Below are 15,215 nucleotides of genomic sequence, written 5' to 3'. Positions count from 1 at the left end.
TAAAGAGACAGTGCAGTTGAATATAAGATTCCTTCTTTGAAAATATTGACAATCTAATGGGAAAGACTAAGACTAACATATAGATTACTGATGGAAACATAAAATATGTACAGTTAGTAGTTATCTGATTGGCCATTCAAAATCATTTAGGTCTTGACTCAAGACATGCAGAATAAACAAACTTGGTTCATAATGGGGATTAACTCATTCACTGCCCCTTCAAGTTGTCAAAACAAAGCTATTAAAGTTACAGGATCACAATCTCACTCTAATGAGTTTTCTAGTCAATGGTACATTGACTTGACATTTTTACTTTTTATGCCTTTTGACAGTTCAATCTTGAAAAGCCTCAGTGGATTTTGGATTTGTTGGAGAGCCACTTAGATGCTGAAAAACACAATCAGACTCACTTCTGCTTGTACCCCCAAGTCTCTATATGCTAAAAGATTAGTTTCCACACCCTTTCAACTGTTGGAACATTAGTCTTTCATTGTCAAGTGGAAGGCGAGAGTGATTAGAGTCAAATGGGGTTTCATTTTAGATGACCTCCTGGGGGAGAACTGGAGCAGTATTTTGAAAAGGAATATGATCCAAGATGCAGAAGAATATGGTTATGTTCACCAACAGAAAGTCTAGGATGGCCTCTGAGGTCGTGCCCACCCACACATTCTCCTCCCATTCTTTGTTAATTGCACTTTTTATGTTACAACTTGTAACCTTATTTAACCTAATGAAAATCTTAGCCAATTCTTTTAAAAACTGGTCATTTTAAAATTTCAACAGATACCATCCTTCATGAACATTCTTCTTCTCATTCCAAAATCACATCAGAAAGACTAACAAGTATGTGGTCATTGAGTCAGTCACAACGGTGAAGGGATTGCCAAGGAGGTAGTTGTGGGGTTATTGTACCTCTGCCTTGTTTGCCAATGACATTTATCTGAAATTAGAATGAAACTATGGCGTTTTGATAACACGTTCAGGAAGGATTTCGATGCCTGTCTATTCACTGTGGACATTCTTCTTTGTACTCGGGACACTCAGTCAGCTTTCTGTCTCTGATGAATCTTAATTTAGTTTGGACTTTTATCTTTCATCCATTGCAAATCTTTTATCACTGGCACTGCTTTCTCTGTGCCCACAAAGCTATGTGATGGGTACTTTGGATTCATTTTCATGCTTTTCCATATATTACCTTACAAAGAGAATTGGTGTCATTGTACTGTGTGGCTACTGTAGATGTCATAGTAGACTGGAATCTGCCCTTTGCTGAAGGAAAAAAACCTGAAGGATCTGGTTAATGACTGGGAATTAAATCCCTTTATGTTTTCTTCCCAGATATTGCTTTTACTGTTATTTGTTTCTTGGTAAATGGCTTCTCCAACTGTTGGATGGACTATAGTATATTTCTCTAGACCTGCACTGCTGTCTAACATGGTAACCACTAGCTGCATGTGGCAATTTTGGGGGGTTTTTTTGGCCGCACCTCGCGTCTTGCGGGGTCTTAGTTCCCCGACCAGGGATTGAACCTGGGCCACAGCAGTGAAAGGGCAGAGTCCTAACCACTGTACTGCCTGGGAATTCCTTGCATGTAGTAGTTGAAATGTAAATTTAATTAAAATTAAGTAAAATTATAAATTCAGTTCCTCATTTGCACTAGCCACATTTCAAGTGCTTAATAGCCACACATGTCTAATGACTATTGAATTAGATAGCACAGACATAGAATATATTATTATAACTCTATTATCACGTAAGTTGTATTAGATATGTCTCTGTAACACCACTTTCTCCATTTACTCCTGACCACACAACTAACTCTTCCTCCATCTGGCTCTTAAACATAAGCATTGTCTGATCTTGTCCTTAGCTATCTTCTCACTACACATATTCTTTTTTGATGAATTCATTGTTGTTTGTTTTTCTTGTACCTTTAATTGTCTGTTTAATGTAAATATTTCCCAGATCTGGTTGTATTCTAGATCCACTTCAGCTTTTTCAGCTACTTGCTGGACAGCTTTGTATATGTCCTCTCAGCAACTTCTAATTTTATATGCCCAAAATAGAATTATTTTATTCTCCCTAAATTCTCTCCTCCTATCATCTCTACAGTGTTATTCATCCATTAGCCCTGGGGTAATGTTTAACTTTCCTCTCCCCATTATTCTCTGTATCTAATGAATCAGTCGCCCAGTTCACTCATTCCTGGCTACATGTATGTCATCCACCTCTCCTCATCTCCCCTTCCACCATCATAACATCAGTTCAAGTCCTAATTACATATCACATTTTCTATTGAAAAATTATTCCGACTGACCTCCCTGCCTCCAGCCTTTCTCCCTTCCGAATCCATGCCTTCTTCCTCATCATTTTCATAAAACATACGTTTGATCACATACTTCCCATACTCACACATCCGTGAGCCCTCCCTTGTAGCAGAGTCAAGAGCATACTTATTCATCCTCCCTAGAGTTGAAATGTCTACTTGGTATGTCTAGAAAGGTACACAACTTTCCAGGTCTCTTCCATCTGAGACCTGGCACCAAAGTTACTCCTGTAACTAAAGGAAAGGAACAAGAGGAAAGGAACTATGAGAAAAGGAACAAGAGATGTCTATTTGAGTTGTTAAGCTAGACCATAGAGTTTGAACTCTGCTCCCACCCCACCCCACCTCACCCCTGTATCCCCCCAGCACACACACACACACACACACACACACACACACACACACACACGCTTATCATTCACATTGCTGTTTAACACCAACCATGGCACTAGGTAAGCTACCCTGACTTCAACCTCACCCAAATGAAAGTCACAAGAAATTGTCAATCGACTGAGTTAAGTCTTTGCTACCCTAATAGAATGGGTCTTCAAAATAGATTGTTATACAAAAATAAAGCTTTTATTCCCTTTAAAACAACAAAATTCCTCCAGCCTATCATTAGTAGCTCTCCACAATATGACATGTTTTTCTAAGCTTTCTTTCTCACTGCACTCACCCCACATACCTTACACTCTAGCCTAATTGGTCTGTTTACTCCTGATTGTGCCCTTGTTCAGTGTGTTCACATAATTTGGAACGATCTTTCCTCATGAACCCCCAATTTCCAGATTTAAAAGCTATTTAAGACCAGCTAAAATATCATCTCTTCCAGAAGGTCATTCCAGAGTTAACAAGTAAGGATTTATCTCCTTTTTAGGGGGATCTTCTGTTAGCATTTATCTTGTTTACGTTGTATTATTATTTGAGTAGTTTCACCTACTTCTCTACTAAATGATGAAATAATGGCCAAGGACCAAGTTTAATTTATCTTTGATCACGCAATAGTCCCTGACAGTGAATTGCATTTAGAAGATGCGAAAAAAAAATTGTAAGCAAAGCAATATTTTTTATATTATTTGTATAAATGTACTATAATATATGTACTGAAAAGATACAGATGAAAATTTATAGCATTTATAGTTATAAAGTTCCATGGAATAGTATATAACATTAGAGATATACACTATTTCTCTTCACTCTCTCTTTATGTATTCAATATTAATAACTTCTGTACTGTTCTTGTGACTATCTATAATACACAGTTGATGAGAAATATTACTTGTACTGAGCATCCTAATCCCCAGATGACAAAGTATTCAACATTTATGGTAAAATATTTCATGGAATTTTTTAATGTATTCTGCTCAGTATAGCAACTGGATCATTGTTTCACAGAAAGGGTAACTGATTATGATCCTGTGTGGGTGATCTTATTTTGCTAAGAAAAAAAGGGATCAAAACTAAAGAAACACTCCTCTTTTTTATGAATATTGTCATATTAGGAATTTGGGGCATTTAAATGTGCATCACATGGTTTGTATAAGCATTATATGTAAAAAGGATAAAGAAGAAATGCAAGTGTTATTTTGCATGTACAGTAAAAGACAGCATGAGCTACTGAAGAAAATTCCTGGGAGTATATAGTGGCATAGCTCTAAATCCAATTTTAAAAATCTAAATTTAATCCTAACCTAAAAATAACTAGAACGTCAGAGGTGTGCCTTTCCATAGTATGAATAAGTTCATAAAATGGAGATTTCTCCCTATGCAGTGCGATTTTATTTTTAAAACTTGGGGGTATGACCTTTTGGGGAAAGATTTGGCCCTAAGTGGTAACAAAACCCACACTTCAGAAGCAAATACTTTAAAATCACAATTTGATGGAAATAAAATAACTTACTGATAAGATGACTCCCTCAAAGTACCTAGGGCTGTATAAATATTTAGCACGATAAAATGAACTCCAAGAAATTATAGCTTAACTAAATAGAACATAGTCATTTAGTTTCTATTCTTCTCCCTAATATAAAGCAGCAGGTTAATATGTGCTTTTTGTGTTGTTCTGCTTTATTGTTTTGTTTTTTTTATGCTGTGTCTCAACCTTTGTGAAAGCCTTTGGTTTTCAATAATGAAGAGGCATTCTGGCTGAAAGAAGGTAGAGATACAGACAAGTAGAAGCAGTATTCAAAGTAGTAAGCTATTTAAAGAGAAATAAGTTTACTAGCAGGAAAAAAGAAAAACCAATCAATAAATTGGGGGAACGTGTAACCAAAACACAAAGCTCTGAGAAGCTGAGAACTGTTTAGAGTGAGCTAGCTAGCTGTTTTTAAAGCAGTTTACTGTTTTATGGATTCTATATATTTGATCATTTTTGGTTTGATTTGGTTTGGTATTCTTCTATCACATGATATCCTATGAAATAGAATACGTATTTCTCAAAATATTATCTTTATCAAAATCATCTTGAGGACCCGTACTCTGGATCTACTGAATCTCTATTTCTGGGGATGGACCTAGGGATCAGCATTTTAACCCACTCCCCCCAAGTGATTCTCACATGTATACAGAAGTAAAATCTGAAAAATCACTGCAGTAGCTTAACTGTGTTTGGGTGTACTTTCATTGCTTTTGCAGTAATGCCTTTATTTTCTTTGCCTAAAGGACCTACTTTTTTCTAAGACCCAATTAAAAGCCACCTTTCCTGATTTTTTTAAGGCAAAGTTAAAGTTGTTTCCTCCTCTACTTCCCCAGCCCCATGATCCTGCCTTTATTATAGTAATTATTGGTGTCCCAAAAGTCTTAGTGCATATTTAAGCTTTAATAACTTCACATATATAAATATGGTGCAGACATCATTTGAATTTTAATTATTTCAATTTCTTTTACAATCATTTAGTTTTATATCAAATGGTAAGTTTTTAATTTTAATATTTGTGTGTGACAGTTTTTTAGACCCATGGAAATACTCGGCCACCTTAGTCACCGGATGTAGCTCCCTTAGACTTTATCTTGTGGGGTCATCTCAGTATGCATCAGTGCTTCATTCTTTGAATAATACTAAGGCCAGGATCACAAATGTAATCCTTTTAGTCACTGAGGAGGAGCAGCTGATGAAAGTTTTTACAAAGTTTGAAATTTGACTTGCACAATGTATAGCCCAATACAGTGGTTTTGTTGAATTTTAATAAGAAATATATTAATATTTTTAAATTTTAAATAATTGACCTTTCATATGTTGATTTGTATAACTTCATGGCATTTATACTTCTAAAGTTATTGAAACGTAAAACTGCATGAAGACTAGAATTCTACATATTTTAACTTATTTGTGTGAATGCCTATCTCCTTAAACTGCACTTCTCTAAGCCATGTTTTATTCATCCTTACATCCTTAACACAGATGATTAATATTTGCTGAATCAAGAGGAAAAGTACATCTATTATACATTATCCAATTGGTTTAATATATTCAATATTATTAAACTGTTACTAAATATATTTAGATACATTTAGTATATGTAAAATCTAGCTTCAAACATATTAATATACTTAATATTTAGTAATATTTACTGTTTCCATCCATTACAGTTATCCTTTTAGATGCTCAAATTGTTCCATCTCTGGCCAGTGAGAATCTCTTCATGTTGGCTTCTGAGTCCTACTGACACAATACTCGTAGTCTTTAATAGCTTCTTTCTATCTTGTGTCACAATATAATCCATGCTCCTCTTGTACAGTTCCTATCCCAGATCTGGTATTAGCCATTTTCCAGGAAGGCTTGGGAAATGGTATTTGAAGACCACCAATTGTGGGGAGTTCGTTTATTACTAAATTGGTCATTGTTTCTATGCTTTTTCAGTGGACAGAGCTAAGAGAAGCATACAAACATACATACATACATAATACATCAAGAGACTCTGAGGTTTTTACTTAACTTCTTATATATGTATCTGCTTTCTCCCATGCTAAAATTACTTACCAATGTCACCAAGAGTGATAGAATGATACTGTCATATAACTGTTCAATTGCTTCATCCTATAAAACACACACAACAGTTTCAACAAAACAGTAACAGAATAACAACACTACTACCAAACCAACAATATGGTTACTGAAAATAGTATAAGATTTTGGTTAACAGTTCTTTTTCTTATATCATACTAGGGATGTACAAGTAGAGTATATTTTAAAGAGACTTGAAATAGTTACTCTGTGTGATTATTCTATCACTAGCAGAATATTCATTTAGATCATATTTACTTTTTTCCTTGAGAAGAATCCCTTTGAAGTTTGAACATTTAATCATATCCTCTGATTCTAGGAAGGTAGGTAATTAATGAAACTTGCATCCATTACAGCTGAAGCTAGCTGTAGAGGCAGCATGGGGAAACTGGGCAACTTCCCAGCTTTTCCCAAATCGTCTCTTCCCAGTGTAATTGTGTTTGAAGTTAATTCTGTAAAATTGGACTCTTCCAAATTCAGATGTAAGTACAAATGCACTTTCCAAATATAAATGTTTTATCTATACCTTGGCTCCTCTGTACACATAATTCATAGTTAATTATTAAGAGTTGACTTTATATGAGTATATAGACACAGATATGATGGTGTTTGCAGCAAACTTCTCCTTTGGTACAGAATGGCAAGGCCCAATCCTTAAGTATTTCTATTAGTTTGTGAAATGAATTAGGCCAAATTTAACTTTAAAATTTTTGGCCCGATAAGAATATGTACTTCTTCTGACAAGGTATTGTGGTGAAGTGGCATTACCAAAAGCTATGTTGAGTAAGATTCCTTTGTGTCAAAATTAAATTCAGGGGAAAAAATGACGTGGATTCTCATTCCTCGAAATATGCAGTGTTGTGGAATATGGATATTTTTTTCAAAGTTAGATAGCCAAATAATAATTAGTTAACTTTATATTTTAACATAAAAGTAATTAGTTTAAAATTTTTAAATGATACAGAGCAACAATAATTCATACTTAAAATGTTTTTATCATTTACTGTATGCCAGATAGTGCTAAGCCATTTATTTCATTTCCTCATTTGATTCTCACACATCCTTATTGGTTTACTTATAATATCATGCCCATTTTATAAAGTCCTTGAGTAAACTGAACCATAGAAACACGAAGTTTCTAAGCAAAGATCATTTTGCTATATTACTGCTTATTGTAAGTCTAGCAATTGCAGATAAAAAGACAATGGTGAATTTTTAAAAATAATTTTTTTGTAATTTCAGGAACTCAAATTTAGGCAAGAACTATAAACTTGATATTCATTAGTAGCATATATCAATTTTAAGTGCATAATAAAAGTGTATTTAATATCTTGCAGCAAAGTATTTTTGAGATTTTTGATATGACTATTGAAATAAGTACTAGTGTTTTTCTTAATGTTCCAATCTATAATAAATCAGTATTTGAAATGTTGGAAATATTTCAACAAAATACATTTATCACATGTAAAAGTTTAGACAGGAAATGATTATAGTAATTTTTCCAATATTTGTTTTTATATCTATTCAATGTATATTATCCTTTATTATGTGTGTTTAAAATTAGTAAAATTAGAAAACACAGCTAAGCAAAAATTAAAATCCCTGTAACTGACCATCAGAGCTAACCAATGTGAATATATTAGTTAAAAGGAATGCTTGATTTTTTAAAATTAATGTATATGTTTCTTATTTTTAGGATTGTACTGTATATGAAACAGAAAATAAAATTCTTCATGTGGTAAGTATACTTGGATTTATTTTCACCTTCATTACAAAATATGTATTCCTTTGTTTAACTAGCTATTAAGTAAAAAGCTACAGCCTATAAAAAAGTGAGCCCTGTATATTTTATAGGAAAAGTACAAAAAGATCAAAACGTAACAGGTTATATTAGTTATAACCATTCTATTGTAACTTAATAGAAAAATATGACACAGTACTTTAAGATTGTAGTATGTAGCAAGGTTAAAATGCAATAAAGAATCTAGAGAAAAGGAAATTTGAAATAAGAATTTTTCACTCTTGACCTGTGACAAAAAGAGATCAAAGTATTTGGCTGTATAACAGAGATAATTTACCTCTGTTGTCATTTGGATGAAGTACTTCATAAAATAATCAAACTGCCTTTACTCTGATTCTGTGTTCACCAACCTTCTAAATTTTAACTTGGCCATATTTATTGAATCAATTCATGACTTTGCATGTGTTTCATTTTATTACTAGAAATACTGAGTTATGAGTACATTATACTTTGTAGAAAGGCATCTTCTTTCTTCTTAATGAAGTTTGCTGGTTTTCTTTTTTTTAATAAATTTATTTATTGTATTTATTTACCTTTGGCTGCATTGGGTCTTCATTGCTACACACTGGCTTTCTCTAGTTGTGATGAGCAGGGGCTACTCTTCGTTGAGGTGCACGGGCTTCTGATTGCGGTGGCTTCTCTTGTTGCAGAGTATGGGCTCTAGGCGCGCGGGCTTCAGTAGTTGTGGCATGTGGGCTCAGTAGTTGTGGCTCACGGGCCCTAGAGCACAGGCTCAGTAGTGGCGCACAGGCTTAGTTGCTCCACAGCATGTGGGATCTTCCCGGACCAGGGCTTGAACCCGTGTCCCCTGCGTTGGCAGGCAGATTCTTAACCACTGCGCCACCAGGGAAGCCCTTGCTGCTGCTTTTCTTTGTTAATCCATTTCTTGGTTAATGCTCATCTGCCCTAATAACTTCACCTCTATTAGATATGAGTGACAGCATAAATAACATTGAAGAAGTTTAGAAATAAATGCAATATATTTACTTCGGCGATTTTGCATTTCAGCTAGTGAGAATTTAAAGATCTTGTCTGATAATGATTGAGACAGTGGATTGCATTAACCAATCAATTCAGCTCAGAAAGCGCTTGTATTTTCATGTTATTATTCTACTGCCCTTCCTGGCCTTTTTACGCAAGGATGGCCCAGCCTTCACTAGAAGGTTGTATACTTGTGTATTACTTTTCTAACAGTAAGAATTATTTTTTAAAAATAATAAAATAGTATAGTATTCCACTTGGTATGTAATGCTGGGATACTTTATTTATTTATCTATTTATTTTTGAAGCATAGTTAACTTTACAATGGAATACTTTCTTTAAAACAAAATTTTCAGAAAAGTCTCTTTCTAGGTTTCCTGTAATATAGAAGAAATCACTTGGAGTCTAAAAATCTGTGTCTGAATCCTAGTTCTATCACTTTCTATCTCAGTGACCTTAGTCAAGTGATTTAACATTTTTTGAGCTTTTGCTCTTTTTTAAGGTAAATTTTAACAATTAAAAAAAATTTACTAAGATAAAATTATGTTAGTTCCAGGTATACAACATAATGATTCAATATTTGTAAGAGACTTTGTTCTTAATATGTAAGGTGAGTATGTGTACTCATATAACCTAGTAGAGATTACAGTAGCTTGAGATATGCACTAGAACATAAACCGCCTCAGACCAGACCCAATATCTTTATTTTGTCTGGAAGGTAAGGGAGGCATTTGTCAAGAGGAAGGAGAACTTATCACTTATGAAAACCTGCTCTATCCTAGGAATTCCAGAGGCAGTACAAGCATCAGAGTGTTCTTCAGTACCTGGGCAAACTGAGATAGCTCAGGAAAGTTGTAAGGTGTGTCTTTTCCTGACATAGATCTCTATTTAAAGATGAGTAAAGAAAAAGAATGGGAAAGAGAAGAGGAAGTATCCTCTCATATATTAGAAGAAAATCTTTCCCCATGAAGTAAGTTTATTAAGAACATCTATTTAATATTCTCAATAAGAACTAAAAGAACATTGTTTTATTAAAATAGAATACCATGCTATAAAGAAGGTAAGGCCACTGTAAACTGAGCATAATATGGACTAAGAAAACAGTCTCTAAAACTCAGAACATGGAAAAAGAAATTAAACCATGCTGAAAGCAGCAAAAAGCAGACTCGATATTGAAGAAAATTGAAACAGTGAGACACAAGATAAACTTTAATGATGCTCAGTTATTTAGTAAATTACTGAAAAGACAAAAAATGAGAGAAGATAATAGCTATGGAGTATAGATTATGGATAACCCACCTTCAATTAATTGTTAGTTTCTAAGAAAGAAAGTAATAGGAAACAAAGATATAATAGAATAATTTAGAAATAGAAATAGGGAAATTTGGATTACTCAACAAAGTCAGAAAATGTGTTGGAAAGATAACAGCTTCAACAACAAATGAACTTATATACAAAACAGAAATAGAACCACAGACATAGAAAACAAACTTACGGTTACCAAAGGGGAAAGGTAGGGGGAAGGATAAATTAGGAGTTTGGGATTAACATATACACACTACTGTATATAAAATAGGTAACCAACAAGGACCTCCTGTATAGCACAGAGAACTATACTCAATATTTTGTAATAACCTATAAGGGAAAAGAATCTGAAAAAAAATAGATATAAATGTGTGTATAGCTGAATCACTCTGCTGTACACCTGAAACTAACACATCATTGTAAATCAACTATACTTCAATTTAAAAAAAGAAAAATTTCAAGATATTTTCTGTAACATTTTACAATTTCTATGGCAAGAAGCAACTTTACATTCATTCAACCAGTGGCAAGAGAGAGATGTGAGGTTTTGACTTCAAAGAAACAAATTTTAGAGTGTATTCACATATTTACTCTGAAACACTAACTGCCAGAAGACAATGGAACAAAATCCATAAGCCTTTGAAGCAAAACTGTTTATATCTAACTAAATTATCATTCACAAGTGAAAGCAATAAAAAGATATTTTTAGATCAGCAAGATCAGTAAAGGACCATTTTGAAAAGTATACTTGAATATGTTTACCAAATAAATGAAACAAAAGTTGAATTCCAGGATAGGAAGGTAGCAAAGGCCTGAAGGTGAACAACAAAACCAGATGAGATGGTGTCTTAGTTCGTTCCCGCTGCTTTAACAAAAATACAGTAGACTGGGTGGCTTAAACAACAAACATTTTTCACTCTTCTGGAGGCTAGGCTGTCCAAGATCAGGGCACCAGTAGATTTGGTGTCTAGTGAGGGCCTGTTCCCTGATTCATAGAGGGTCTTCACACGGTGGAAGAGGCAAGGGGAGCTCTGTGGGGTTTCTTTTATAACGACTCTAATCCCATTCAAGAAGGCTTCAAACTCATGACCCAGTTACCTCTCAAAGGCTCCACTTGCAAATACCATCACACTGGGGATTAGGTTTCAGCATATGAATTTGGGGGGGATACAAACTTTGAGTCTATAACAGATGGAGAGAAATAAAAAAGTATATGAGTTCTAACTACTATTTTTTAAATGAGGGTTTTTAATGATAAATCAAAAATATAATGCAAATATCATTGAATTTATATATTTTTTAAAGAGACAAGCTCTGTATTTCTAAATTAAACCACGAAGACTACCATTACTTTCCAGTGGCAGTTATCCTCAGAAAACAAGGATTTCCTGTAAAACTAATGAAATACAAATTTTCACCGATCGATTCATAAACACAAATACACATACACACACTAACACACACTAAAAATATCCAAATGCTGGTGAGAATCTGATGAAATTAGAATGGACACACCGTATTGCTAGGCATGTACGTTCATAAAACCTTTTTAAGTTTTAGTCAATTTCAAGGCTCAAAAACATTAATACTGTACTAACATTTATGTAGTGTTTAACATATGCCTTAGGCACTATTTTAAATGCTCGGTATAAACTAACTCATTTGGTCCTCATAACAACCTTATGAGGTAGGTATTATTACTATCATCTCCATTTTACAGATGAGGAAACGGAAGCATAAAGAGGTTAGATGACTTTTGCCAAGTGACACAGTTGGTCTGGCCCCAGAGTCCATATTCCTATACTATCTTGGGAATCTAGTCTAAAAATAAATTCTAAAACATAATAGCGTTTTCTGTAGAAAGAGTTTATAGCAGAATTATATGTAATAATGAAAAATAGGCAATAATAGGTTAATGCTTCAGTAAACTATGGTGTATTCACAGGATTAAATATTCTATTTAATACTATTTGAAGTTGTATTTGTGAATATATGATTTATGAATAAATTATCCATAAATAAATTTATGAATATACCAAAAATATTTTGTGACAATATTAATGGAAACATTCTAAATGATAATGTTAAGTAAAAACCAGATTCAAAGCATTATAAACACAGAATAAATCACCATTGAAAATTGAAAAAGAAAATATTCAATATTAATATTTACTGTGTTTATTTGGTAAGATGATAGCTGATGTTTTTTGTTTGTTCATTTCAAATGTCCTCCCAAGTTTCTTCAGTTAGTTTATGTTACTTTTATAATTTTTCATTATAAAAGTAAAATTTATTATGTTTATAATCCTGATGGCCTTGAATGGATAGTTTTATTCTCTACATAATGAAATAGTCAAAAGAAACTTGGACAATCCATAGGTTACATTTCCTGTTCAGCTTTTTTATCTTTAAAATTGGAGAGAGTTGTTTATGAGAAAGTAGTAGACTCTGAGGACCAAAAAGCTGGGTAGAAAAGAGGGTTGGTTGGTTTCAGTGGTAGACAGAGATGTCCATCAATATGAAATGTGAGAATGAATAAAAGGAGACTGGGCAGCTTGGGTTTCCTTGGAATTTGCCATTAAATATAATGGGACAGATGGCAGAGTGTGACCGTAAAGGACAAAAGGAAATGCAGATATCAATGTACTATATATCTGAGTGCTTGTCACCTGATGATAAAGAGGAATATATTTCACCTCTCTTGATTTGATATTTCCCTCTCAGTTAGGCTTTGTCGCTGATTTCGTGTTCCCTGGCATGCTGGAGCCCATCTGTTTTTGCTCTGCACAGATCCTTGTTTTATACAGGAAATCAGATGCAGGGAATCTGGAGTTCTCTTCAGTTCTCTACCCTACTTTCCCCTTACTGCCACCTTTCACTACAATCTTTGAATCTGGAGACAGAAGCATTCCCGAGAAGCCATTTCAGACCTTGTGCTTTAGCAGACTTATTCTGCTTGTCACAGCTCTGCTGCTCTCGCTGGTGAACCGCGAACACTTGTCAGCTTTGATAAGCTCATGGAAATCCCAGGCCAGGCATTGATCATTAAAGTCACATTGTTTAAATCAGATTGTACTGAACTCAAATACACCTTTTACATTAACCAACAGTGTGATCTTGTATATGGCACTTGCTTTGTGCTAGCATTTTACCCTCATCGTTTTTATAAAAATAATGAGAGGAATAAATAAAGTAAATGCCTATTTTATTATTTTAGTGTTAACACTATCTTTTCGTTGTGTAGTACTTTACAGTTTACAGGGTATTTTCATGAATGCTCTCTCTTCTCTCTTCTCTCTTCTTTCTTTTCTCTCCAAGCTATTTTTTTCATTATTTATTTAGGTTTGATCATGAATTAGGCTTGTTTTGGCTTGTTAACTATTTGTTTCATTTCATGAAAATTTTGTGTGTACTTTTTTCCTTCCTTTAAGTGTATGCGTTCTTTACTCTGAAGCTCCATTTGGGTTGAGATTATTGTTCTTTCTCTGCTATCTAGACTAGAAATGGCTAAAACCGCGTAGAACCAACAGTTAGGTTAAGAGAAGAGCCTGGAGGAGAAAATTAAAAGGTCATTTTAGACTTTGCCCCACCATCTATATCATATCATTTATGTAAGCATAGTTTCCCTCTTCTAATCTTCCAAAACCTTGCGGATGTAAGTACTAGGGCAGCAGCATGCCCCATAATAAAAGTCATCATATTAATATTTTATCTTTAGAGATTTCTTGAAAACAGTGGCGGTCTAATTACTTTATAAAAATAATCTTATTTTGGTCCCTGAAGCTGTGAAATGGCAGCTTTGCCAATTATAGACTCTTCTCTTAAAGCTGTGATCTTGGGCCATTGCAAACTGAATGTTTTTGTATGGTTGACATTTTGGTTGTAACTGTAGCATTTGAACATACAAATTATGGTCAGTCTCATTAAAACATGAATTGTAATACTGAGTTTTGTAGATATAAAGCATTAGGATGCTTCTTTGTTTGAAAGTTAATGTGACCCTTCTATTTTGGCCCCCTTCACTGTCTTTGTGGTCAATGTGAAGAAGCACGCTAACTCTATTACCGAAATAGGCCTTGATTTCTTGAGTGTCGTATTAGATTATCTTCAGGTTTTGGCAGTTTGGTGCTTTATTGCTTTATAAATTTTTTAACTGTAAATTAAGTTCTCCACAACTGATGTCTTGTGCGGGAATGAAGACATCCAGATAGAGTATGATGGAGTTAGAAGTTGTTTGTCTTTTATGGGACAAAAAAAAATGTGTGTATACTAATGGGAATGTAACCACACATAAAAAAATCAAAATAATCTGTTTTCACTGTCTTTTTAGTGTGTCTTTATGATTTGGATACAGTATGTAAGTTGGTATATTATGGATGTTTTTGCTAATATCACATTTGCTGAAAACATTATGCATTGTAAAATGCTTTCATATTCAGATTGACTCAGAGTGTACAATCCTCACTCTCAAAGAGTGTTCATTTTAGTTGTTGAGTCAAGTGAGGCTGAGTAATGTAATAGAAAGAGCAGCAATTTGAGAGTTAAAAAGATTTTGTGTCCTGACCCCATTCTGGCACTTACTAGCTGTGAACAAACTAAATTAGCCTTTCTGATTACGCTGGGGGATTGGAGTGTCTGTGATTTCAAAGGTCTAAATGCCACAAATCTTTGGTGACTAACTCACAGGATCAGTAGAAAACAGTATGACCACATAAAAGAGAGAAATTTGGGGCTTCCCTGTTGGCACAGTGGTTGGGAGTCCGCCTGCCAATGCAGGGGACACGGGTTCGTGCCCCAGT

The 15,215-nt window shown here is 34.2% G+C and overlaps 1 protein-coding gene across 6 annotated transcripts in view; it reads left to right on the top strand.

Moving 5' to 3' along the window:
- The window catches only part of CNKSR2 (connector enhancer of kinase suppressor of Ras 2), a 257,886-nt gene that overhangs the window by 89,495 nt on the left and 153,176 nt on the right, over positions 1–15,215 (top strand). For all 6 annotated transcript variants that reach the window (XM_030843703.2, XM_070044647.1, XM_030843702.2 and 3 more), the window contains exon 5: positions 8,026–8,067. In XM_030843703.2, the coding sequence (XP_030699563.1) occupies positions 8,026–8,067 (42 nt within the window). The remainder of the gene's footprint in view (positions 1–8,025; positions 8,068–15,215) is intronic.

This window comes from Globicephala melas, chromosome X, assembly GCF_963455315.2.
Source record: "Globicephala melas chromosome X, mGloMel1.2, whole genome shotgun sequence".
Lineage (NCBI taxonomy): Eukaryota > Metazoa > Chordata > Mammalia > Artiodactyla > Delphinidae > Globicephala > Globicephala melas.
This window is presented reverse-complemented; position numbering and strand designations above follow the sequence as displayed.